Consider the following 26,995-nt stretch of genomic DNA (forward strand, 5'->3'; position numbering starts at 1 on the left):
GTGTGGTGCTCCATTCAGAGTCCGAGGTCTATTTGAGAGAAAGATATGCAGATCTGCTAAACTAAACTGTAAAAAAAGGCCCTTCCTTCCAGCCAATCAGGGTGCTTGAATTGACATTTGGACTTGGGCTCCGCCCACTCTAGCTCAAAGAGTTTTTAGTCATCAACAGAAAAAGACACAAGTTTGGTTTGCAACCAAGCTTTAAGTGTTTATTCTAAAAGGGGCTTTATATTGTTGGGGGTTGTTTATGATTAGTGCATGCTACTGAAACCTTGCTAGTGTTAGTTATCTTGTTACATATAACTTAATACCTGTGTAACTAATGCATGCCATCTCCTAAGAACAGAATTGCCAGTTAATCATTGCTTGGTTGTATTTATCATTATGTGCATGTTACTATTACAGCAAGAGAGTGTGCTATATGGCAGTTTAGTAAGTAAGTTCTGGAAGATTCTAAGCGGCCTGATGCGCATGCGCACTTGATTTATGGCCAACCAGATAATCAATCAATCAAATCTATTTATAAAGCCCTTTTTACATCTGCAGATGTCACAAAGTGCTATACAGCTGCTGTTCCTTCACGCTGCGGTCCAACTCATCCTAAACCATCTCAATTGGGTTGAGGCCAGGTGATTGTGGAGGCCAGGTCAATAACACAATAGAAAAAGTCTATATACAGTGTGTGCAAATGGCGTAAGGAAGTAAGGCAATAAATAGGCCGTAGTAACGAAGTAATTACAATTTAGCAAATTAACACTAGGGTGATAGATGTGCAGATGATGATGTGAAAGTAGAAATACTGGGAATACTAGTGTGCAAAAGAGCAACAAAGTAAATAAAACAATTTGGGGATGAGGTAGATAGTTGGATGGGCTTTTTACAGATGGGTTGTGTACAGCTGCAGCGATCGGTTAGCTGCTCAAATAGCTGATGCTTAAAGTTAGTGAGGGAGATATAAGTCTCCAACCAGCGATTTTTGCAATTCCTTCCAGTCATTGGCAGCAGAGAACTGGAAGGAAAAGCGGCCAAAGGAGATGCTGGCTTTGGGGATGACCAGTGACATATACCTGCTGGAGCGCATGCTACGGGTGAGTGTTGCTATGGTGACCAGTGAGCTGAGATAAGGCGGGGCTTTACCTAGCAGAGACTTAAAGATGACCTGAACCAGTGGGTCTGGTGACGAATATGTAGTGAGGGCCAGACGGCGAGAGCATACAGGTCGCAGTGGTGGGTGGTATATGGGGCTTTGTGACAAAATGGATGGCACTGTGATAGACTGTATCCAGTTTGTTGAGTAGAGTGTTGGAGGCTATTTTGTAAATGACATCGCCGAAGTCGAGGATCGGTAGGATAGTCAGTTTTACGAGGGTATTTTTGTCAGCATGAGTGAAGGAGGCTTTGCTGCGAAATAGGAAGCCGATTCTAGATTTAATTTTGGATTGGAGATGTTTAATATAAGTCTGGAAGGAGAGTTTACAGTCTAGCCAGACACCTAGGTATTTGTAGTTGTCCACATATTCTAAGTTAGAACCATCCAGAGTAGTGATGCTAGTCGGGTGGGCGGGTGCGGGCAGCAATCAGTTGAAGAGCATGCATTTAGTTTTACTAGTGTTTAAGAGCAGTTGGAGGCCACGGAAGGAGTGTTGTATGGCATTGAAGCTCGATTGGAGGTTTGTTAACACAGTGTCCAAAGAAGGGCCAGATATATACAGAATGGTGTCGTCTACATAGAGGTGGTTCAAGGAATCACCCGCAGCAAGAGCGACATTGTTGATATATACAGAGAAAAGAGTCAGCCCGAGAATTGAACCCTGTGGTACCCCCATAGAGACTGCCAGAGGTCCGGACAACAGGCCCTCCGATTTGGCAAACTGAACTCTGTCTGAGAAGTAGTTGGTGAACCAGGCGAGGCAGTCATTTGAGAAACCAAGGCTGTTGAGTTTGCCGATAAGAATACGGTGATTGACAGAGTCAAAAGCCTTGGCCAGGTCGATGAAGATGGCTGCACAGTACTGTCTTTTATCGATGGCAGTTATGATATCGTTTAGTACCTTGAGCGTGGCTGAGGTGCACACGTGACCAGCTCGGAAACCGGATTGCACAGCTGAGAAGGTACGGTGGGATTCGAAATGGTCAGTGATCTGTTTGTTAACTTGGCTCTCAAAGACTTTAGAAAGGCAGGGCAGGATGGATATAGGTCTGTAACAGTTTGGGTCTAGAGTGTCACCCCCTTTGAAGAGGGGGATGACCGTGGCAGCTTTCTAATCTTTAGGAATCTCGGACGATACGAAAGAGAGTTTGAACAGACTGGTAATAGGGGTTGCAACAATGGCGGCGGATAATTTTAGAAAGAGAGGGTCCAGATTGTCTAGCCCAGCTGATTTGTACGGGTCCAGGTTTTGCAGCTCTTTCAGAACATCTGCTATCTGGATTTGGGCGAAGGAGAAGCTGGGGAGGCTTGGGCAAGTAGCTGCAGGGGATGTAGAGCAGTTGGCCGGGGTTGAGGTAGGCAGGAGAAAAGCAAGGCCAGCCGTAGAGAAATGCTTATTGAAATTCTCGATTATCATGGATTTATCGGTGGTGACAGTGTTCCTGGCCTCAGTGCAGTGGGGAGCTGGGAGGAGGTGCTCTTATTCTCCATGGACTTTACAGTGTCCCAAAACTTTTTGGAGTTAGAGCTACAGGATGCAAATTTCTGTTTGAAAAAGCTAGCCTTTGCTTTCCTAACTGACCGCGTGTAATGGTTCCTGACTTTCCTGAAAAGTTGCATATCGCAGGGACTATTCAATGCTAGTGCAGTCCGCCACAGGATGTTTTTGTGCTGGTCGAGGGCAGTCAGGTCTGGAGTGAACCAAGGGCTAAATCTGTTCTTAGTTCTACATTTTTTTGAAAGGGGCATGCTTATTTAAGATGGTGAAGAAAACACTATTAAAGAACGACCGGGCATCCTCGACTGACGGGATGAGGGCAATATCCTTCCAGGATACCCCTACTCCCAGGTCGATTAGAACGGCCTGCTCGCAGAAGTGTTTTAGGGACCGTTTGACAGTGATGAGGGGTGGTCGTTTGACTGCGGACCCATAGCGGATGCAGGCAATGAGGCAGTGATCGCTGAGAACCTGAAAACAGCAAAGGTGTATTTGGAGGGCAAGTTGGTCAGGATAATATCTATGAGGGTGCCCATGTTTACGGATTTAGGGTTGTACCTGGTGAGTTCATTGATAATTTGTGTGAGATTGAGGGCATCATCTTAGATTGTAGGACTGCCGGGGTGTTAAGCATATCCCAGTTTAGGTCACCTAACAGAACGAACTCTGAAGGTAGATGGGGGCAATCAGTTCACATATGGTGTCCAGGGCACAGCTGGGAGCTGAGGGGGTTCTATAACAGGCGGCAACAGTGAGAGACTTATTTCTGGAGAGATTAATTTTTTAAATTAGAAGCTCGAACTGTTTGGGCATAGACCTGGAAAGTATGACAGAACTTTGCAGGCTATCTCTACAGTAGATTGCAACACCTCCCCCTTTGGCAGTTCTATCTCGACAGAACATTTTGTAGTTGGGGATGGAAATCTCAGAATTTTTGGTGGCATTCCTAAGCCAGGATTCAGACACGGCAAGGACATCAGGGTTGGCGGAGTGTGCTAAAGCAGTGAGTAAAACAAACGTAGGGAGGAGGCTTCTGATGTTAACATGCATGAAACCAAGGCTTTTACGGTTACACAAGTCAACAAATGAGAGTGCCTGGGGACACACAGGGCCTGGGTTAACCTCTACATCACCTGGAGATGGACAGAGGAGGAGTAGGATGAGGGTACGGCTGAAGGCTATCAAAACTGGTTGTCTAGTGCGTTGGGGACAGAGAATAAAAGGAGCAGATTTCTGGGTGTGGTAGGATAGATTCAGGGCATAATCTACAGACAGGGGTATGGTAGGGTGCGGGTACAGTGGAGATAAACCTAGGCATTGAGTGACAATAAGAGAGGTTGCATCTCTGGTCACACTAGTTATGCTGGGTGAGGTCACCGCATGTGTGGGAGGTGGGACAAAAGAGGTATCTGAGGCATGTTGAGTGGGACTAGGGGCTCCACAGTAAACTAAAACAATGATAACTGTCCTAAACAACAGTATAAAAGGCATATTGACATTAGAGAGAGACATAAAGTGAGGCATAAAGCAATCACAGGTGTTGATTGGGAGAGCTAGCTAAGACAACAACGGGTAAGACAACAACAGCTAATCAGCTAAGACAACAACAACAGGTAAAATGGCGATGAATGGGCAGAGAGGTTCAGTTAACTACACACAGAGCCTGAGTTCGAGGCTGGGGCTGACAGATAAACAAAATTTAAAAAATGGAGTACAATGAACAGTCCAGCAGGCATCAGCTATTTAGCCAAGTGATCATGGGGTCCAGTGAACAGCAATAGATGAAACAGGGAAGCCGCTAGGTAGTCGATACTACGCTAGCAAGCGGAGACACAGCTTTCAAAAAAAAAAGTTACAGGCCGGGGCTAGTAGAAGAGTCTTCACCGATGTCCGGCAAAGGCCGGTTGAGGGCACAACGGATGGAATTACATTGGCAGACCAGTCATGATGGATCGCCGGGGCTCCGTGTCGACAAAGGGTCTAGGCCAGTTAGCAAAAGAGGTATTGTAGCTGGAGTAATTTTGTTTGCTAGCCGGGAGATGCGCCTGGCTGGAAGCATCTGGTGCTAGCTTCGGGACAAGGGCGTTAGCCATTATAGCCATTCGGTAGCCGCTAGCTAGCTGCGATGAGCCGCTGCAAAGGTCCAGATCTTACGGCAAGAATCCTGTGATGTTGTGGATTCTAGTCATGTTAGTGAAGAGTCCGGGAGGCGTCAGCTGTGTAGCCGAGTGATCATAGGGTCCGCTGAGCAGGCCGGGAGATGGGCCTGGCTCAAAGCTAGCTTCGGGGCTGGGCCACTCCGTAACAGCTAGCTAGCTGTGATGAACAGGAGTAATGGTCCAGGGCTTACGGCAGGAATCCGTTGTTGTAGTGGAGGAAAAACAGGCTAAAAGCGGATGCTGTTTGTGTTACAGGTAAAGGCCGCTAGCAGTGGCTAATAATGACTAAGTAGCTGGTTAGCTTCTGATGGCTAGCTGCTGATGGAGGTTCTGGCTATAAGGTCTAAAAATAGCAGATCCATATCACATTGGGTGAGGTTGGTTGCCAGAAGGTATATTTAATTTAAAAATAGAAAAAGAGATTTAAATATATACAAAGAAAGACATAAAAAGCTAAACTTTACACTGGAGAATGACAAACAACGTCTGCACTGCTACGCCTACCTTGTCACAACACAACTGATTGGCTCAAACTCATTAAGAACGAAATAAATTCCACAAATGAACACGCCTGTTAATTGAAATACCTTCCAGGTGACTACCTCATGAAGTTGGTTGAGAGAATGCCAAGAGTGTGAAAATCTGTCATGAAGGCAAAGGGTGGCTACTTTGAAGAATCTCAAATATAAAATATATTTTGATTTCTTTAACACTGTTTTGGTTACTACATGATTCCATATGTGTTATTCTATAGTTTTGATGTCTTCTACAATGTAGAAAATAGTAAAAATAAAGAAAAATAATGGAATGAACAGGTGTCTGTCACACCCTGACCTTAGAGAGCCTTTTTATTCTCTATTTTGGTTAGGTCAGGGTGTGACTAGGGTGGGTAATCTAGTTTTTGTATTTCTACGTTGGCCTGGTATGGTTCCCAATCAGAGGCAGCTGTCTATCGTTGTCTCTGATTGGGGATCATACTTAGGCAGCCTTTTCCCCACTGTGGTTGTGGGATCTTGTTTTTGTATTGTAGCCTTTTTTGCACTACAAAGCTGCATGTTTGTTTTGTTACTCTTTATTGTTTTGTTACTGGTTCACATTAATAAACATGATGAACGCCTTCCACGCTGCACCTTGGTCCAATCCTTCCAACAACGATCGTTACAGTGTCCAAACATTTGACTGGTATTGGCGATCTAAATGAATTAAAAAAATTCAAGATCCGTTGGTGGAACTCCAAGAGAAAACTTGCAATGTAATCGAGGCTTAAAAGTCCTCTGGAGTTTTTACATTTCACCTCAAAATCTCCAACCTGAATCTCAGCATATACCGTAGAGTTTATTTTCTATTTTTTTGTTTGTTTTCTCTTTCAATGGTGGATTCAGTTAGCATAGCATCTATTGATGATTGCTAGGTCTGTGCATGTTCTATGAATCAATTTAGCTTACCTTGTACTATTTATAATCATGTTTTATGTTGGATGTGCCCTCACAATTAATGTAATTGTTATTTGTCCAATGATTTATTCTTTCTTAAGGGTATTTTCTAAGGAGTGGTGACAGTCCTTTTGTTGAAGAGATAGACCAGTGGTGGAAAGAAGGGGAAGATAGGAGGAGAGGGAGGGAGGGGGAGTCAAAGGGACAGTGGGTCGGATTTGAACCCATGCCGACTGAGGCCACTAATAATTTATTCTGCCTATTTCTTGCTTTGAACATAATAAAACAATTGATCTAAAAAATTGGATTTCCAAGAACAAAAAATACATCTAAGCCCTACAAATATGTTAATTTATTATATTCCACAAAAGAATTCACACGGGAGGCACTGTAGCCTGCACAGAGGCTACTTGAACTGGCACCCAGTGAATAAAAGTCCTGGACTGAGAAGCATCCATACTGTTCTTGACGTACAGAATATAGTGAGTCAGAACCTTAACGATCATTATTAAGCACATAGTGGGTGAGGGCTCAAAAGCCAACCGCTCAAATGAGCTCCAGCTAGCCTTTTTTTCATAAACCTTGAATCACAATGTTGGTTGACACAGAGCAATACATACACGGCTAGGGTTACACTCCACACAAATACACAAATTCAAAATCCAGACCTGGGCTCAAGCTAACAGACTTAGTCACACACTCACATACACACATGCCCACAGCTGGAGGAGAGGAATCAGTGTTTCCACAGTCTGCTCCAAAAGCAGCCATGCCCATGTTGCAAAAGCAGCCTCACTTGCCCACCCAGTTTGGAAATGAGTGTGTGGCAGAGGAAACTACTGTAATATGTAGATTGCAGTGGACACATTGGTAAATGCTTTTAATTCTAGAGTATCAATAATGCTGAAGAAAAATAAACACATTCAGGTACACAGTAAGGGGTGTATTATTTTAGAGAATGCACGAAGAACATCGGGGGGTGCAGCTTTTGCAGCTTTGTCCTGCATTCTAGAGCAATAATCATTATGCCTAGTTTGCTGGAAATGATATAATCATATTTTTCTGCATAGGTTGTCTAAGCATATATCTTTACCTGTTCAATTGTCATTTGTATTAATGCCACACTGGTATATAGTATCATAACCCAATAAATAAAGTGATTTTTGTATTTTCTGAAGTCTAGCAACCTTGCCAGCAGGCATGGCAGCTAAAATAGTTAGACAAGCTACTCTAACTCGATTGATAGCCAGAAATGGCTTGGGAGCTAGTTATGAGGTTGGGAGATTGGGAACCTAGCTTGCTGGCTAGCTAAAGCAAACTTCGTAAAATTTCTAGGTGGCTGGTATTAGAAACAAACAACAAAACATTTTAGATGTATTTATTCAATAGACTGGATCAAATTCATTTACACACATAGCACCTGCGAGTCCTGCACATCACCAGCAGCTAAAATCAAATCAAACTCTGTGTGTGTCACTCGACACTTTCTCACCTCCACCACTGATGATAATGTCTCAAAAAACCCATACTAACGTACTACATACAGTACCAGTCAAAAATTTGGACACACATACTCATTCAAAGGTTTTTCTTTATTTTGCTATTTTCTACATTGCAGAATAATAGTGAAGACATCAAAACTATGAAATAATACATATGGAACCTTCAAAATAGCCACCCTTTGAATTGATGACAGCTTAGCACACTCCTGGCATTCTCTCAACGTGCTTCATGAGGAATGCTTTTCCAACAGTCTTGAAGCAGTTTCCACATATGCTGAGCACTTGTTGGCTGCTGTTCCTTCACTCTGCGGTCCAGCTCATCCCAACCATCTCAACTGGTTTGAGGTCGGGTGATTGGGGAGGCCAGGTCATCTGATGCAGCACTCCATCACTCTCCTTCTTGGTCAAATAGCCCTTACACAGCCTGGAGGGGTATTTTGGGTCATTGTCCTGTTGAAAAACAACTGATAGTCCCCCAAAGTGCAAACCAGATGGGATGGCATATCTCTGCAGTATGTTGTGGTAGCCATGCTGGTTAAGTGTGCCTTGAATTCTAAATAAATCACAGACAGTGTCACCAGCAAAGCACCCCCACACCATCACACCTCCTCCTCCATGCTTCATGTTGGGATCTACATATACAAAGATCCTCCGCTCACCTACTCTCACAAAGACAAGGCGGTTGGAACCAAAAATCTCACATTTGGACTCATTAGACCAAAGAACAGATTTCCACTGGTCTACTGTCCATTGCTCGTGTTTCATGGCCCAAGCATGTCTCTTTTTATTATTGGTGTCCTCTAGCAGTGGTTTCTTTGCAGCAAATCGACCATGAAGGCCTGATTCACGTAGTCTCCTCTGAACAGTTGATGTTGAGATGTGTCTGTTACTTGAACTCTGTGAAACATTTATTTGGGCTGCAATCTGAGGTGCAGTTAACTCTAATGAACTTATCCTCTGCAGCAGAAGTAACTCTGGGTCTTCCTTTCCTGTGGCGGTCCTCATGAGAGTCAGTTTCATCATAGCGATTGATGTTTTTTGCGACTGCACTTGAAGAAACTTTCAAAGTTCTTGAAATGTTCCGCATTGACTGACCTTCAGGTCTTTAAGTAATGATGGACTGTCGTTTCTCTTTGCTTATTTGAGCTGTTCTTGACATAATATGGACTTGGTCTTACCAAATAGGGCTATCTTCTGTATACCACCCCTACATTTTCACAACACAACTGATTGGCTCAAACGCATTAAGGAAACAATTTATACCACAAATTAACTTTTAACAAGGCACACCTGTTAATTGAAATGCATTCCAGGTGACTACCTCATGAAGCTGGTTGAGAGAATGCCAAGAGTGTGCAAAGCTGTCATCAAAGCAAAGGGTGGCTACTTTGAAAAATCTCAAATATAAAACATATTTTGATTTCTTTTAACACTTTTTTGGTTACTACATGATTCCATATGTGTTATTTCATAGTTTGATGTTTTCACTATTATTCTACAATGTAGAAGATAGTAAAAATAAAGAAAAACCCTGGAATGAGTAGGTGTGTCCAAACTTTTGACTGGTATTGTACTTCAATCAAATGCATTTATAAAGCCCTTTTTACATAAGCAGATGTCACAAAGTGCTATACAGAAACTCAGCCTAAAACCCCAAACAGCAAGCAATGCAGATGAAGAAGCACAGTGTCTTGGAAAAACTCCCTAGAAAGGCAGCAACCCAAGAAGAAACCTAGAGAGGAACCAGGCTCTACTTAAAATGCATACTATGTACTCCTCGTCACATAATATTTAGCACGTACTGTTTAGTAAAAAGTATGCAGATGCCACGGCCGCAAGACAATGCATTGTGGAAAAGTGTGCATCAAATTCTACTAGAAATGAGTATAACATCCTGGCATTTGAACCTTACTAAATAAATATAAAATCACCTATTATTTTTGCATAATGAGAATGCGTAATGCGCAATTGCGTTGTTTCCCATTCGTTGATTCTGGTAAGGCATTCCGGTAGGGCATCCATATCTAATTGATCATCTTTTGTCAAAGCTGAAAAGAGTGACATTGGGCATTTAAAGTATACTCGATTTTCAAAATGTTGCATACTATTGAACTTATCAAACAGCCTACTATTTAGGATGCAAGTATGGGTATTCGGACATGACCAGTGTCTGCATGCAATAGAGCAGGGATTGGCTACTCCATTCCTAGGGGACCTGATTGGTGTCACACTTTTACCCCAGCCCCAGATAACACATCTGACCTGGGGCGCAACTTTCACTGGACATGTCCCCCCCCCCCCCCCCCCCACACACACATTCTGAAAATGCATTTTAGTCCCCCCAGTTTTATCATTGGAATGTGATACCGCCTCCAAGCGGTTGGGTAGGATGTTCGGAGTGTTTATCCGACTGGATAAAAAAATACAAATAATAATAATGAATCCATCCCACTTCTAAAACCAAAGTTGCGCCCCTGCATCTAACTACAATAATCAACTAATCATCATCTTCAATTTAGAATGCAATTAGTTTAATCAGCTGTGTTTGCTGGGAATGGGGATACTCTTTGCCTGGTCCAGTCGGTGTGGCCCCTCTGCAAAATACAGCTGACAGATCTTTTTATAAATAATGATAATAAATCATGGGCTTAAAAATGTATTTTAGTAATTAATTCAACATCAAAACGTTTTTTAAACAGGACAAATCTGAGTTGGCACGTGCCCTTGTGCCCCCTATGGGCATGATGCCTCTATTAAGTTATTGCTCTTGTGTCTGTCCACAGAGTTTCCTTAGTTCTGTTAGTATTCCTGTCAACCCAGTTGAGTGGCTGGCTGGTTCTTCTGTCTTTCCCAGCGTCTGACTCAGTCTTCAGATATTCCTCAGGCCTATCAGACTGGTGAATTCTTCCTTTCTCTGGCTCTCTCTCTGTCTTGACTGCACCCACCGCCATCCAAGATAAATATTTAACAGCTTGTGAGATCAACAACCAAAGGTCACATCCCTCTCTGTTGTCCTCTCTCCACATCATCTGCCTCATCAGAGAAAGCCCACTGTTCCAGACTTTCATCATCATGGCACATGACCATCACCCGAGTCACACTAACCATACTTTAAAAAAGGTATATGAGTTATTTAGTGGGTTATGGCATTGGCTTCAATGTGGCTCAAGTCACGCCACTGGTTGTGGCTTTGTTCGATTGTTAAACTCATGGGTTTGTGAGCTACCTCTTGAATTTAGAAGTTCTCACATATTGAAATTTGTAAGCTATTTAACATCATGTTGTTCTAAAAATGACAAATCATTGGCTCACCTTGAACACCTCCCTGTATTTTAAGTCTCCTGCCATGTGGGCATTTGTTGGAATAAATCAACATTCATGATTGTGCACTGGTGGATGATGACTGTTGTTCTTCATTAACACTGCTTTGCGGTCATATTAAATATTAACCCAATATAATTTCTAACATGTTGCCTAAAGTAGAAATTAGGGTTAGATAAGGGGACTGAGGTCTGTTATGCACAAGGTGGACAGGGTGCACGGGCACATAGGGACTTGACCAACTCATTTTATAAACCTCTAGTTAAAAGAACATTTCTACAAGCTGTTAAGAGTGCATGGGTGGGGATCCTACAGAAAGCTCCATACTCCGACCAGACTCAATAAAGAGCTCTTTGTAGTGTTTACAAAAGCCCACTAGATGGCATCCTATGGACACAGGTGGTCCAAATGCATGAAGCTCATATTGTACACATTCAGGAGCTGTGGAAATAAAGTCCAATATAAGGCCTTTTTGCTGGGAGAAGAGACCACAACAGAATCAAAATTTGTAAATATCTAGACCCTTAAAGATGCACTATGCAGAAATCGCTCCGCCATTTCCTGGTTGCTAAAATTCTATAATAGTTTGACTAATTTCGGTTTAAGTGACAAAACAATCAAGTATCGTGTAGAGAGTCATCGTACAATCTAAACCGCTGTGAAATACTTTTTCCATAACCAAAAATATTGTATTTTCAGCTGTTTGAAGCTGAAACTAAAGAATGGGAAGTATAGAAACATAGAACAGATCTACCGCTTCTTAGACTTGCTTTCAATGAGAAAGAAATGAATGATATAGATATGTCAATGTGAATTTGGTCAGTTGCCCAATAAGTTACATATTGCAGCTTTAAAGAAACAGATCATAAATATGACTAAATCAACAAGTCTTATAATTCATAAAGTTATGTGCTAATGTGAAAAAATCAATTGCATTAATGGAACGGTAGTAAATGCTAATAAAACCTCCCATATATTTGGAAAACACATAAAAAAAAACACATTCAAAGATCTTAAAGTATGCAAATAAAACAGGTACAAACTAAAGGTAAAATAAAAGTGTAAGTGCTAATATAGGCAAATGAAGTGCTGTAGAAGCCTCCCTCATAAAGTATCATGCAAATAAAAGGAACACACACTAAAGATCCAAGAAAAGAATGTATAAATAAAATAATGATTAGGTTTAGGGTTGAGCTGGAGTGTGGACATGAAGCTAGGGTTAGGGTTCTGGTTAGGGTTGAGCCTGGATGTGGACATGAACTAGAACTAGGCTATTCAAAAGCGTACGGCCCTAAACAGAAACAGAAAATATGTTGACATGCAGATAATCAGTAACTCTGTGTTATTAAATGTCTTTATAATTACATTTTATAATGAGAAATATGTAACATGGTGAGCTGCATAAGTATTACTTCACGAAGTGAGCAGACCACACTAGGCCGAGTAGCAGTTATATTCATGGATTTTATTACACATATAAAACACATATATATTTCTACAACAGACAACATGTCTTAAATAACAGATACAAAAAGTAGACAATAAAAATACAGTATGGGTAAAAGGCAGCGATTGATATATGGTCCTAAAACAGTTATATATCAAACAGAATAGTTATCAGCACAGGAAGTCACTCTTATAGAGTAATAGATCACAGTCAAGTAAAGTACATGTACAACAAAATATAGCTTTACACAGTCAAGTCTTTTTGTGCAATTTATGCCAATAGCAGCAGGTTACATTCATTATCTTTTCAGTAGATTGTGCATTTTCATTTCTTCCTCTTCTCAGCCTTATTGTGGTTGTACCTCAACAGCATTTGATCATATCATCATATCAGTTTGTCATGTGATGGTCTGTGCCTGGGGTGTTTAGTTCTTGATGTTCTGGCGACACAGAGGGCAGGATCCAAACTCTTGGATCACTCTGGTGGCACACTGGAGACACAGGCACTGATGGCCACACCGCAGGCTGATACAGGCCTTCTGGCTCATACACACTGCACAGTCCTCCACGCTCTCACAGTCTGCAATCAGAACAGATATGCTCAGTTACATGACCTGTAAGGTCAAGTGGGACTTGGCTCGGCATGGCTTTGAAGTTAGGGTGGTTAGTGGTGTGGTGTCCAAAAGGTTGCTCACTCGTATGTGAGGCTAATATGTACTGTAGCTACAGTATGTCATTGAACCAGCATGGCTTAGATGTTTCTATAAATGTTTAGCTACACAATAGTACATGTGTGTAAAATGTTAGTCTTGGGAAAATGTTTGGTTTGAAATAGTATGGAACATTATTATTTTAAGAATAGCTAGATGAGAAATCAAGTAATTACACTCAAATGAAGGATATTTTTCATTTAAAAGTTTTAAAACAAGATAGAGTTTGTTGTATCATGACACTTACTTGATGTCTGCTTATTGGCTGGACATGGAAGAAGATATCTCTCATGGCTGTCATGACAAATTTGCTTCACATTCACATATGTGTCTACATTGAGCGAGGCATGTCTCTGATGAGCAGAACAAGAGGAATGCCGTTGAGGAGCAGGACAGGATTTCCGATTACACAAAAGGTATTTCTTCTCCGAACCTACAAGAGATAACCAGATGTGCGGTTAGTCACTGACAGTTGGACATCAGTAGTTCCTTCCTGCAGTCAATGACCAAAAGCGCCCTCTTTGGCCTCATGGGTGGAATGTTATTAATATTTTTCATAATTTCATCATTAATAAAGATTATTATTAAAAACCTGACGAAAATCCAGTGTTTCTATGCCAAACAATTTTGTTATATTTCAGTCTTCTGTGACGTGTATATATAGCATAATATTGGGATGCAAACTCAAAATGTAACTTTTAAACTCTATAACTGACATGGTACGTGTCTTCTTTTTTAAGCCCATAATCATGTGTGTGAGGTGTATACTTTTTTTTCAAGTAGATTTGTTTACGACTACCAAGAATCACTCTGTGTGACAATGATTTAGCCAACTGCAGAAATAAGTTAAACTAATAGGTCAAAAGAGAAGGACAGACAGACTGTTCATTCATACATGTTCCATTGATTTCTGAACTTACCCAGTAAGAGCACAGAACAGGTCTGCCCATACACGTCAAACATGGCCCACAGGGGCCAGCTGAGGTCTACTCCCTCCAGCAGTTTGTGTTGTCGGCCGTTGGCATTCCTGAAATACAATGTACCGCCATAGGAGACCCAGAACTCCAGCTCTGAGCCTGCCAGGCAGCACATCTCAGGCACAGGAGCGGCCCAGTGACCAGGGATGTCTGTGAGGTCTGGGATGGCCATGGAGGGCAAGGCTCTGGCAATTGGAGGTACAGTGGTGAAGCCTATACGCATGGCTCCACACCAGTTCAGCCCACACTGTTCCACTCGCAGACGCACCCTCTCCTGGGGCCGTATCGGGCGGCTGCTGAACACCAGGCCATGTCTGAAGGTGTCCCCAGTCCTGTCTGCCCGTCTAGCCCCCTGGCTCAGGCTCACCAAAGCCCCCACCGCCTCCCTATGGAAAGTCAAGGGACCCAGGCAGCGAGGTCCACAAACATGTGCTGGCTCAAGCTCTAAAGAAGATTTGAAAAGGGGAAGTAGGGCTAATCATTTGAATGCTACAGTACCTCAGTCAGAGATTAAATAGATAGCTGTTGTTGACAGACATAATGATTAAAATGATAAAAACAACATAGAAATGAATATCTGAATGTGACTGAGAATGAAACTGCTTTACTGCTTTATGGAATTGATTCTATGCAAGCCAACAAAGTAGATTGCATCGGTATAGGAAAGGCTTTTGTCAAATAATCTTAAATGACAGCAATTCTCATTCACTGATCAATACAAATACTGAATGTTACTGCAAAAGAGGAGATGAGATTATATTAGTGTTATTATTATTTTAGTTTTGCATTAACACTGCCAGCAAGAAAGGCAGTTACACTATGTTGATAGATAAATATTAAGGAAGAGTCTTGTTTACATCACATTCCTGTTTACAGTGCCCTAAACAATTATCTGATTTGCCTTACATTAAATTGTATCTCCCCATTAACTTGTTCTAAACTTGTGTCTCAAATTAAATCTTTCATTCACATTAATAATAATTTAGCCCCCTCTCACCCTGGACCAGAGAAGCCTCTGGATAGCAGAGTTCTTGTCACTAGTAAATCTAATTCCTAGTCAAGCCATAATAACAATTTTTTTAAATAAAACAGATTATATGGCTGGTTGCCAGAAAATCTCTTATTCAATTGCATATCGTAAATGACAGATTGGTCTTCCTCTAGGATCTACCATATCCATGGGTAACTGCCATGTATAGTATGTCAGTGTTGTGAATGACAAGCTTTACTGTTATCTGTGCCTACCAGAATCCCTTGACGTAAATGTGCATGATACATTGAAAGAAAAATATTGTAATGTTTGTAGATATAAAGATTCACTTTACATAAGACCATTATAATATAAGTGGTTGGTCTACATCTCTGAAAATATACTAGAAGGAGACTTCCCTCCTATTACAATTACAACACAGTTGTCACCATTCATCAATGAAGAGACGATCCTTACCAAGGCTTCTGCTGATCATCTTATACATGTTGCTCTTCGTATCCTCTGTAATGTAATGCATAGCCACATAGTACACCTACAGTAGGTTGAGTAGTTCTGAGGTGGTGGGTGTGTTCGCAGGCTTTATACTCCTCTGTCTGCCCACGTGCCTGTAGTTTATACACACAAGATTACTCATCACAAGGAAAGGAAAGGGGAGGGCTAGGGGGCAGGACTGTACTCTGGAAAAGTACCTAGATTCTAACAGAAGAGACCATGTTTTCATTTGCTTTATCTAACACCATTTTCTGTTTTATCCAACACTTTGAGATCTTTGAAAACAGTAACATTTTATATTTTTAAAGCATGATACAACTAAACTGTGGGAAATCAACCAGAGGTATCACGCCCAAGTGGTTTCACTGTCATTTTACATTATTCAAGTTATGAATAAACCAGGTTCTTTAAGTAGGTATATATAATGTGAAGATAATCACTGCTAAACCAGAAATTACATTATTCTTTCAGCAATAAGGAATTCCCCCATGTTCAATGACTACACATGTAAAGCAGGTAGCTACAGCCTACAATGCAAACAGCAGAATGTTGTATGCCTGGAGAATATTCCACATACAGTACATGGTTCACATACTGTAGGGGATAAGAGATGATCAGGAGTTGGAATTTCCATTAACAGAGCAATACAATTATATAGATGACAGGTAAAGAATGTTGTCTTCTTCTGGGGTTATGTTTATCTATATTGGATCATTTCTTTGTTCAGCTCCTGTGAAAAGTTAAGTTGTGTATAAAACTTTTCTTTCAATCTTTTTTTAATCCAAGAATTGTAGGTTCCACTTTCTAACCATCGCTATATGCACCACATCTTTTTTTCATGGGGAGAGGATAATTTATAACAGTAACAAAAGAAGTAGCCACCTAAAAAGTATATACAATCTTACCTGCCTCGTGAGTTACTGAGCATCAGTTGGGGTTTTCCATTTCAAATGTCTAAAAAATAACTACAAAACTCTGTGGAAATTCTACATTTGAACCGTTGCATCAGCTCAAACATCCATGATTGATTCAGTGAGACGGTAATATGATAAAGTAGTCTCTATTGGGCCAGGGCCAGGGTGAGGTATCTCACAGGGGACTTGACATGGTGGCAGTGAGTTGACCTCATTGCAAAATAGGCTAATGGCATCACTTCCCTCTCAACTCTACCTCCTTTCAAACTGTTGTTTTTGAAATTATCTTGAAAATGTGCAATGGTAACTCAAAAAGCCTATGTCATTCCAACCTGGACTCATGGGTAGATGTAACATAGTAAATCTAAATCTGTCTCCCTCCATTTAGTAGGATATGTTACGTTTAGCATGTTATGTATTCATTTGTGGATGTCCATCATCCATTTCATATGATATGTTATGAATTGCAATTCGTATGTTATCTTATGATTTGCAATTCATACAATATGTTACTAATTTGCAATATGTATGATATTTTAGGAATTCCAATTTGTTGTGGCTAACGTTAGCTAGATGGCTAGGCTAGGGGTTAGGGTTAGGAGTTAGGTTAAAAGGTTAAGGTTAGGGGAAGGGTTTTTCTAAAATGCAAAGTTGTTGCAAAGTAGCTAAAAAGTAGTAAGTAATTGCGAGGTTGCTAATTAGCTAAAATGCTAAAGTTGTTCATGGTGAGATTCAACACGCAACCTTGGGCTGCTAGACCCCAACCAACCACCAACTTTCTGTCTTATGTAACCATACCAAACATAACATATCATACTAATTTGAGTGTCCCGGGTTTATGTTTACTACGTTACCTCTAGTCTGGTCATTCAGACCAGGCTGGTCATTCAGAACAAGGCATGTCAACCATTTGTGGTTACAAATCAAACTGCTGGTCACCCACTGCTCAAATTGGCCAGGGAAAAAAAGGTGAATTTGGCTGCCCTCTGTTGGAGGTTGCGGCATCAGCAGGTTCAGCATCATGTGACAGGATACAGACCATCCCAATTTACATTCCAAAATCATGTCACCACTTTTGGAAAGTTACTGGACATATTGATAGTAACCATAAAAAAAGTAAGGAGAAAAGTGAGCTAATAGTCACATGTTAGATCTCCCCTCCCCCCACTAAATTGTCTCAGGAAAACTCCAGGTCAGGATTACACAAGATTATGCAACGCTCTTGGCGTTTCCCGTAGACTGCTATCAATCTGTCCTGGCAAGAGCAAACAATACCAGTGTTATGCATTTGACTTCTGCTAAATGTGCACATATAGACACAATTATAGAAATCAGAGCAATATGTGTGCATATTACAAATAGACTAGTTAATAATAATAATAATTATTATTCTCTAATAATTTGTGAGTTTACATTTTGTAATAAATATACCCTTCTACATGCCGTGACGATTTTAATTTCTTTTTTTATCCTAAATAATAACTCAAATGTATTTTTTTAATCAATTCACTGTTTACATTTATATTTCCATAGAGTATTAAATACATTTGAATAAAGATGTGGGAAATACAAATGGATTTTTATCTATTAATGGAATGAGTATGAATAGATACAGAACAATGACTCCATTAGAGATGATGCATAAAATGGACAGAGAATAGTCACAGAATGCAGCAACATAATAACCAAACTTACATCAAAAGAGAAATCCAGCTTCATAAGAATAACCACTATTCAAAATATCTTATGAAAAAGCTAGTTGTTTTACTTTCTTTTTAATTTAACCTTTATTTAACTATTCAAGTCAATTAAGAACAAATTATTATTTACAATGACGGCAAATGGAGGACAAAACATACATCAAGACAAGAGACACCACAACACTACACAAAGAGAGACCTAAAACAACACAACATGGCAGCAAAACAACATAACAACCCAACATGGTAGCAACACAACATGACAACACAACTTGACAGCAACACAACATGACAACACAACATGGCAGCAACACAACATCACAACACATGCAATGGACTAAAACAGAGGAAATATAAATCTGTGTGCCGAAGCTACTTCTTCCTCAGCACCACAGAGGGCCAGGCATGTCAGGCCATCAAAAAGCAACTTGTTCCCACTCCACCTTTTCAAAACACTATTAATCTGCTGTTTTCCAATAGTTGCCTTTGACCAGGGAGCCAATAGAAAGACATGAGAGCTGTGAGACCCTGACCAATCCTAAGCAGGATTCTAATGTGGCCTATCTTTATCAAGGTGCCACTCCATTTCAAGATACTGCTTATTTATGACCCCCGAGGAGAGAGCAGGGAGGAGATATTTGTCTTGAGGAGCAACTGTGAACACTCTTTCTCAGGTGCCACAACACCTGATGCTAATTTTGGAATTACCACGTACAGTGCAATGGCACAAAACAGGTGAAGGAAGAGAGTGAAGAGGTTTTATGCTGGTACCTGCCCTCTGCTGTCATAGCCAGCTAGAGAGACACCTCTGCAGATACCAGTGACCTGGAGTAATCTGGTCCTCAGTTAGGGGACATTGGCATTTGCATCATAGGTCATCATTTGAACATCAAAAGACTGGATTAAGAAATAAGAACACAATCAACAAACCTGTATTCATCCAGCTTGGTGAGAGAGGTGAACTTGAACCTTTGTGGGCCACACTGGGTCTTTTCATGACTGGACCTTGTTAGGTGAGTTGGTGAAATCTGGAGGCGGGACCACTTCCCATGGATCCCAACATACCGGGGTCTTTCCTGTTTAACAACAGCCTGAACCAATTCTCCTCGGACTTAAAGACACCTGTGTGTCAGTTCTCAGTGCCCAACTCCTTCTGCAAGCTCAACCCAGGCCTGAACAGCCAGCTGCAGGCAGCGGGCACAGCCCAAGGCATTAGCAACATTCTCAGCCGTTCCATGATGGGCGCTACAGGCACCACCACCCTGCTCTCTGGATACCCCACCATGGGGGGCTTTGGCACTGTGGACCCAGGGGTCTACTACAGCTGTGCAGACTATAACCCCTCCCTGGGCAGCTTCACCAAGCCTGGCACTGAGTGCCCCATGAAGGGTCGCAGTGGCAGTTGCTGGGCAGAGAGCGGGTGCGAGTGGAGAGGAGGGAGGCAGCAGTGCACAGACAGTGAGTCTAACTCCACACTGTAGTCAGCTTAACATCACACCACTCACTAACCAACTGCCTGAGGCAGGACATTGGCTCTTATCAATCATCCATGATATTCAGAGAACTGTATTATTAGCTAGATTATTATCATGTTTTTCTACAAGCTCAAACTAATTAATAAATGTAATTGTGTAAATTACTCTGTAATTGCAGTTTAATTCAAAAACATTTTAGTTAAAACATTTTAATAACTTAATTTATCTCATTCAAGTTTTTAATTCAAGGTTCTGTTAGTTAAAGGTGTAAATATATTGTTGATAGAGTGTACTGTTGTCTTTGAAATTCTCAATATTAGATATTGTAATCTATAATGTTATTTTATGTGTCATTGTTTAAAAACTAATTCGTCCACTTGACATACATACAAATATTTGGAACCTGATTACATGCTATATCCAATTATAATGCTGTGCAAGTCACATAAAACCTTTCAAGATTGCTTTTAAAATATCATATATATATATATGTGAAAAAATTAGGTATTGAGAAATGTATTCTTTCTACTATTATATCTGATAATCTTTAAAACAACCATTTTAAAAATACAGGACAATTGGTTGTATATATGTCCTATGTTTTGTTCATTCATTTTGATTCCTCCAATATAAGAATATTTTACTAACATTTTACAGTTAGGAGATTCATATCTATGTAATTGACCAGGTCATCATTATTTACTTCACTATTAATATGAAGTCCCCAAATGACTCAATTTAAAAAAAAATACTTAACTGTAATATATACGTTATTTCCAGACAGTGGGCATCTAGGAGATATGTCAGGCAGGAAGAAGCACACCAGACCTACATTCAGTGGACATCAGATATTTGCCCTGGAGAAAACCTTTGAGCAGACCAAGTACTTGGCCGGGCCAGAGAGAGCTAGACTGGCCTACTCCCTGGGCATGACAGAGTCACAAGTCAAGGTAAAACAGATCTACATGCATGCACTAACAATTATACACTTCATCTTAATTCAAGTTGTAAAAAGTATTACAATATTGTATAATGTAACGTAAGCTGGTTAAAATAAGAAATCCCACTAAGTAAATAAATGATTTCATCAGGTGTGGTTCCAGAACCGACGCACCAAGTGGAGGAAGAAGAGTGCCTCAGAGCCTAGCTCCACCCAGGCCACACAGGGTGAGCATGGAGGGGAGATTTCGGAGAACGAGGTGGAGGATGAGGAGTACAACAAGCCTCTGGACCCTGACTCAGACGACGAGAAGATACGACTGCTGCTGCGTAAACACCGCCGGGCTTTCTCTGTACTCCACCTTGGACCACACCACGTCTGACACACTAACACAAGCGCACACACAAATCAGATGTGCATGTTCTAGCAAGGGGTATCATGAAACAAATCATTTTGTAGTATAGACCCACAATTTAATATTCAAGCATGTTAAAAAAGACACATTTACAATAGAGTAAGTTTAAGGAGAAAAAGGGGTAATAGTTCACTTGAACTGTTGCCTTGACGTACAGTACTGTATAATGAAAACAGAGAGATGTTACATCTGTAATGATTGGTGAAACAGTTCAATTGAGAATTGAACATATCAATGAGTTGCAATGTGGAAACTGGTTTACTGTTATGTGGGAAATCCATCATGATAATCTGTTCTGATGGTTGTATCAAACGTGAAAGGAAATTGCTTCTAATGTATAAAGACACATTATAGGAGACAAACTGTATAGATGATTTGTAAGGCATTGATAATGCAGTACTTCTTTTATTTGTACAGAACAAACACAAACACTATTTTGTTTTATCAAATGAATTTGCTTGTTGTACTCCTAACATTCAATGTCCATTTGAATTTGTTCACAGTCAACTGCTGTACAGTAACTATGAACACAGAATACTTATATAATTAACCTTTATTCATTTAACTTGAGAGCCTGGCAATGCTTTTTTCATACTGGCGTTGAGGGCACACATAACTCAAAATAAGTCTTAACATTCTATTTCGACTAATGTGTTGGCAAGCTTTCATGACATTTGAGGGTTTCTGCGCATCCAAAATAAGTCCCATAAGTATAGTGTAAATAAATAATGAAATTTGGAATTGTAAAATAAATGGCGAATTATTTATTGAAAACAATGGTATAAAAGGATTGTGTCATGCCTCGGTTTTTCTGTAATTGTTTTCAGATAAAAGACAACAATCTCAAAACAAACGACTAATAGCACACTGGATCTGACATTAAAACAGGCACTGAAGTCTATATTAGCAATAGAGATTACAAGTGACAATTAAGACAGATCGGCAGTAGGGAGGCACAATCATTGAGTAGAAGAGAGGGGTCAAAGGCCAATCCCACTGTGATCTATATAGTTACCAGGGTGCTGTGACTGAACTGGCTGAAGTGTTCTGTGTTGAAGACCAATAAATCAGACTCATCAGCAATGATGAAACAATGATGCTATTGTTGATAATGAAACATCAAGCGTTAGGTCGCTCTACAATCAAGCAATGTCTACATCACCAGACAAAGAGGATATGTTAACAGCCACACTTTACAGACTACAAACTATTAGAAATATTCCCAGAATAATACATAATGTATCAGATAACTTTCTACCACTGAAAGTTATATACTGTAAACAGAAGAGACAAGGAAGCTAGGAGAAAAGCTGTAAAGCAATATTGATGTCAGTGTTGCCATGGTTGGGAAACGAAACCTCCGAAAATACAGTACCAGCCAAAACTGGTAATGTATGTTACATTTCAGGTGCATCCAGTTCTGGCTGTAAACATTGGAGTGAAGCAATTCTTAAGAACTTAATCTGAAATCTTATGGCAATGTTTGTGTCAGGCAGGGCATGCCATTACTGGTGTAACAGAAAGCGAAAGACAAATAGCGATCATAGATACCTACCCAAAGAAAACACTTGCATGACCCTGCGAGAGGTGCAAGTAAAATGCCAACTGAGAAGAATCAAGCTCGCAGCAATAACAATGACATTGGTTTTACAAGGTACCCACTGGGCACAGAAGTCAATTCAAAGTATATTACACGTTGGTTTAGCAGAATTTCATTGAAATGACGTAGAAACAAAGTTGATTTAACCAGTGTGTCCAGTGGGCAGAATCTCATTAAGGGAGAATAATACGGTAATGTAATTGCAGTGGTCAACATTTATTTACAAAACTGGAAACATTACAAGAGTGTAGTGTTTTTTTTGTGTGTTCGACCAGAAAATTTGACAAACGACATTAGTCCACTCCATCTAACAATACTACTGGCCTCATGTTGAACTCTAAACCAAGAGCAATCCCTGGAGGGCATTACAATATGTTGACAATACCATAAATCAACTAGTATAAGTATATTATTGAGTGGGCCTTGCACTTTCCACGCAGACCCATACATTATTGATAGTAAACTAATTAAGGACATTTGACAGGGTACAGATTACAAGGATAATCTATCTATACATTTGAACTAATGAATCCTTGTCATATCAGTCTATAATTTCTTCACAGCAGATTGAGTGTCAGTCAATCAACACATACTACAGAGGAAGATCGATTACAAATGATGCATTTTCTACATCAAAATAAGAGTACAACATTTGAATAACTTCATTAATAGGCATTGATCATTTAAGTGCATTCTGAATATCACTGATACAACTATTAACTATAAAGAAATCCATGATTATATTTTTTAAAAGTCTTTGAAATAGTTCTTATTAAAGCAAAATGATGCAAACTATGCATCCATTTCATACAAAACAGAACATGGACAATGAACAAAGATCTGAAGAGGTTGCTACAGCACAAATAAAAATAAAACATAGAAAAAGAGAGATACTCAATAAAATAACGGAAACCAAAATAATACATAGGTGTCAAGCTTCAAATTGTTTGAACTTTGCGTGTGTGAACATGTGCGTGGGTGTGCATGTGTGTGCGTATGTGTGACTGTGGTATCAAACATCCATTCCAGACACATCCACATTCAAATTACAGAGTGGGATGGTAAACAAGTTATTGTTTAGTAAAACAGTCAAATTGATCACAGTAACTGAAACAGTCCAGAAGATGCTGCCTTGTAAAACAATGGATGCATTATTAAAAACAGAATAACATTGTGTCAGCTCCCTTAAACAATAGACATCTCTATTAGTACACTCTTCAATTCTCTAAAAACAAATGAAAGCATATTTATGAATCTCTTAGGAGCTACTTTAAAGGACCCAGTCATAGTTTGTGGAATAAACCACTTCGTGGTAACAAGAACGTAGCTACCTACTGTACCACCGGCAATACGCATCAGAAATGAAAATAGACTACATAATCGTGATGTCCTTATAAGGGAGCAGCAAAATCAACTCCTGTCAGTGACTGATCTAGCAAGCTTGGTGTCTTTTTGTGCTGATATTGTCTGAATGTGGAACAGTATTTAGCCACCCATGTCTGCTCTGATGTCCGATAGAGTAGACTAACCTTACAGTTGAAGCATATGTTTGTACATTACATAGGCCCACCCCATAATATGTCAACGTACAAGCCACCAGAGAGTATACCCAGCAGAGTGTGGTAGCAGGCAGGCAGAGCTGTGATCATCAGTATTCAGCAGCATGTAGATGTTATACTTTAGAGTCTGAGGAAATCCAAGGCTGAGGTCCGATGGGAAAGGAAGGCGCATTTCCACATTTCATACTGACCTTATGGGCTCCCAGCCTGAATCTGCCCCACTGGTCTTTTACATCATTTTATTGATTTAAGCTGAGTAATTACAACACCATTGAGATTGTAGGTTAGGAAAAATGACCTCAGCGTGGCATTAGGGGGCAAATGAACCGTTTTGTTGGAGTTCACTGTTCCAAGAATGAGCTGGGATAGTATGTACGTACTGGTAAAATGTATGCTTTCAACAAAAGACTGCACAATATAAGAATGCACAGAGAAATGTGTATTACACTACTGCTCTATTCTGACAAACATGCTGACGGTGCATTGAAATACTGTAGCAGCTTTTGTTTATTGTGTTTGTGAATGTTTGCTATTAGCATGCTTATATTGATAGTAAACAGTTAAAACAGTAAGAAAATAAATAAGTAAAATAAAAGACTACTAACATACAAATGAAAAGCATGCATCCATCTTCTATTCAGGAATGTCAGAAGGAATGAAGGTCAATACTTAATTATAAACCCTTGACACTTTAAAACCGTTTGACCAGCTGAAGTCAGGGTATTTACTTGGCAGAGTGCCAGAGTGTGTGTGTGTGTGTCCTCACATGTCTCATTCCTCCCATTGGGAGAGAGCTGGTCCCTCCCTGACAAGACCATGGCCTAAACATCAGCAGTCCCACAGTCACATAGTCTATTGTCTTTACGTTGGTCCTATTCCATCCAGCATTCCAATCCCAACGATCCATCACTGAAGAGAAGACTCCCAGAAAATACCCTGTCTCGGTGTACGTTTTGGGGTCTGGGTGGCAAGACGTATGGCCAAGCACAGGACAGAGCAAATTGTCTGTCAAAAAAATCCATAATACTGATGATCAAATCTGTGATGATGTCACCCAAGTCATGGCAATCAATAACTTGAAGTGAGAGGAGAATAGAATGTGAGAGATTTGGTTGGGTGGAAACTGACTGCATGCACTTCAGGGAGAGGCTGGGTGCCGTGACTGGGTAGGATCTGCTCTGTTTATCCTCTGGTACGGATAGCGGAGTGGGAGTGTGTGATGGTGATGACCAATGTTGGATAGACACTGGCTTACATAATGGGAGAAAAGTTAACTCTTTACCATCCACAAGGAAAACATTCATTAACATCTAGAAATCATCTATAAATTGTTTCAATGTGTAAATTAATGATATAGGATTGCTAAAGGAGTTCCTAAAAAACAAAATAAGATAAAAGTCAAAATTTGGTGAAATCCTGCTGGATTCATAGACGGAACCAGGATAGCCATGGCAGACCAGAGAATCACATATTATTTGCTTTAGTATGCTGTCCCTCTCATTGAAAAGCCCTTCCGATAAGTCGTTCCGATGCATGGCTTTTATTACTGTTAGAACCTTCTGAAGAGGAATCCTCTTTAAGGAGAAAACCATCATATGAAAAAGTCATAGAAATGGCAGCAAAACAAAATCACAGCCGTAAAAATGCCAATACACTGTCCTGCACAATGAATGTCTCTCTGGACGGCGATCTGTCTGGTAATGAATGAAAAGAGGGCCCACATTGGGCTTAGTGTAGCCACACACAGCGACAGTGGAGAGGATTCTATAGACATAGATGGCCCAGCTACATTATGGACAAAGGAGACAGTTTGTCCACAGAGGCTCTTCATCTTAGTTCATATCCCAACAGCACTCCACTGGGCCAGCCTGGTCTATGGCTCTCTGGAGAATAAGGCCCGGGAGCTGGACAAGATTACGGCCTGTAATCGCTATTTCAGAGACCCCCTGGATATAATCCTGTAAATCTACAGAACATACACTACACACTCACTAGCACATATACTCTTACCACAGAGGGATCCTTGTCAATGGCCATTTGTCTTCAGTGCAAAGGACAAGAAAACAGAATGGGGAAATGGTTCATCAGTTTAGTCCTGTTTATCAATGGCCATTTTCAAAACAAGACATGTTACATTATATATATACAGTACCCGTCAAAAGTTTGGACACACCTACTCATTCAAGGGTTTTTCTTTATTTGTACTATTTTTTACGTTGTAGAATAATAGTGAAGACATCAAAACTATGAAATAACACATACGGAATCATGTAGTAAAAAAGTGTTAAACAAATTAAAATAGATTTTATATTTGAGATTCTTCAAAGTAGCCACCCTTTTCCTTCAATACAGCTTTGCACACTCTTGGCATTCTCTCAACCAGCTTCATGAGGTAGTCACCTGGAATGCTTTTCAATTAACAGGTGTGTCTTGTTAAATGTTAATTTGTGTAATTTCTTTACTTCTTGATGCGTTTGGCTCAATCAATTGTTTTGTGACAAGGTAAGGGTGGCATACAGAAGATAGTTCTATTCGGTAAAAGACCAAGTCCATATTATGGCAAGAACAGCTCAAATAATCAAAGAGAAACGACAGTCCATCATTACTTTAAAGACATGACAGTCAGTCAATCCCGAAAAAATTACTTTAAAAGTTTCTTGAAGTGCAGTCGCAAAGCGCTATGATGAAACTAGCTCTCATGAGGACCGCCACA

The 26,995-nt window shown here is 40.3% G+C and overlaps 2 protein-coding genes and 1 long non-coding RNA gene across 4 annotated transcripts; 1 reads left to right on the plus strand and 2 right to left on the minus strand.

Moving 5' to 3' along the window:
- Nucleotides 1-12,549: 12,549 nt before the first annotated feature.
- On the minus strand, nucleotides 12,550-15,749 carry LOC129852780 (E3 ubiquitin-protein ligase NEURL3-like). The gene is made up of 4 exons (XM_055918437.1): nucleotides 15,644-15,749; nucleotides 14,140-14,640; nucleotides 13,467-13,652; nucleotides 12,550-13,089 (listed from the first exon to the last, which is right to left on the minus strand). The coding sequence occupies exons 1-4, from the start codon at nucleotides 15,702-15,704 to the stop codon at nucleotides 12,935-12,937; spliced, it is 903 nt and encodes a 300-aa protein (XP_055774412.1). The 5' UTR covers nucleotides 15,705-15,749; the 3' UTR covers nucleotides 12,550-12,934.
- Nucleotides 15,750-18,890: 3,141 nt separating this feature from the next.
- On the plus strand, nucleotides 18,891-22,220 carry LOC129853572 (homeobox protein Nkx-6.3-like). The gene is made up of 3 exons (XM_055919745.1): nucleotides 18,891-19,751; nucleotides 20,549-20,718; nucleotides 20,860-22,220. Exons 1-3 carry the CDS (start codon nucleotides 19,343-19,345, stop codon nucleotides 21,088-21,090), a joined length of 810 nt encoding a protein of 269 aa, XP_055775720.1. The 5' UTR covers nucleotides 18,891-19,342; the 3' UTR covers nucleotides 21,091-22,220.
- Nucleotides 22,221-22,918: 698 nt separating this feature from the next.
- Nucleotides 22,919-26,352, minus strand: LOC129853573 (uncharacterized). 2 transcript variants are annotated; one of them, XR_008759155.1, is made up of 2 exons: nucleotides 26,293-26,352; nucleotides 22,919-25,528 (listed from the first exon to the last, which is right to left on the minus strand). It is a non-coding gene; the product is annotated as an uncharacterized LOC129853573 (long non-coding RNA). The 2 variants fall into 2 exon arrangements; XR_008759154.1 differs by having other exon boundaries at nucleotides 22,919-25,532; nucleotides 26,293-26,349.
- Between the last annotated feature and the right edge of the window lie 643 nt (nucleotides 26,353-26,995).

The sequence above is a fragment of the Salvelinus fontinalis genome, chromosome 4 (assembly GCF_029448725.1).
Source record: "Salvelinus fontinalis isolate EN_2023a chromosome 4, ASM2944872v1, whole genome shotgun sequence".
Lineage (NCBI taxonomy): Eukaryota > Metazoa > Chordata > Actinopteri > Salmoniformes > Salmonidae > Salvelinus > Salvelinus fontinalis.

What these genes read in the sequence shown, in the direction of transcription:
- LOC129852780 (XM_055918437.1), bottom strand. Translation starts at nt 15,704, where the DNA reads ATGCATTACATTACAGAGGATACGAAGAGCAACATGTATAAGATGATC. An exon ending in CTGTTCTGTGCTCTTACTGG is followed by an intron (nt 13,653 to 14,139) that starts GTAAGTTCAGAA and finishes TATCTCTTGTAG; the next exon opens with GTTCGGAGAAGAAATACCTT. An exon ending in AGCCAATAAGCAGACATCAA is followed by an intron (nt 13,090 to 13,466) that starts GTAAGTGTCATG and finishes TTCTGATTGCAG; the next exon opens with ACTGTGAGAGCGTGGAGGAC.
- LOC129853572 (XM_055919745.1), top strand. Translation starts at nt 19,343, where the DNA reads ATGGATCCCAACATACCGGGGTCTTTCCTGTTTAACAACAGCCTGAAC. An exon ending in GAGGCAGCAGTGCACAGACA is followed by an intron (nt 19,752 to 20,548) that starts GTGAGTCTAACT and finishes CGTTATTTCCAG; the next exon opens with ACAGTGGGCATCTAGGAGAT. An exon ending in TGACAGAGTCACAAGTCAAG is followed by an intron (nt 20,719 to 20,859) that starts GTAAAACAGATC and finishes TGATTTCATCAG; the next exon opens with GTGTGGTTCCAGAACCGACG.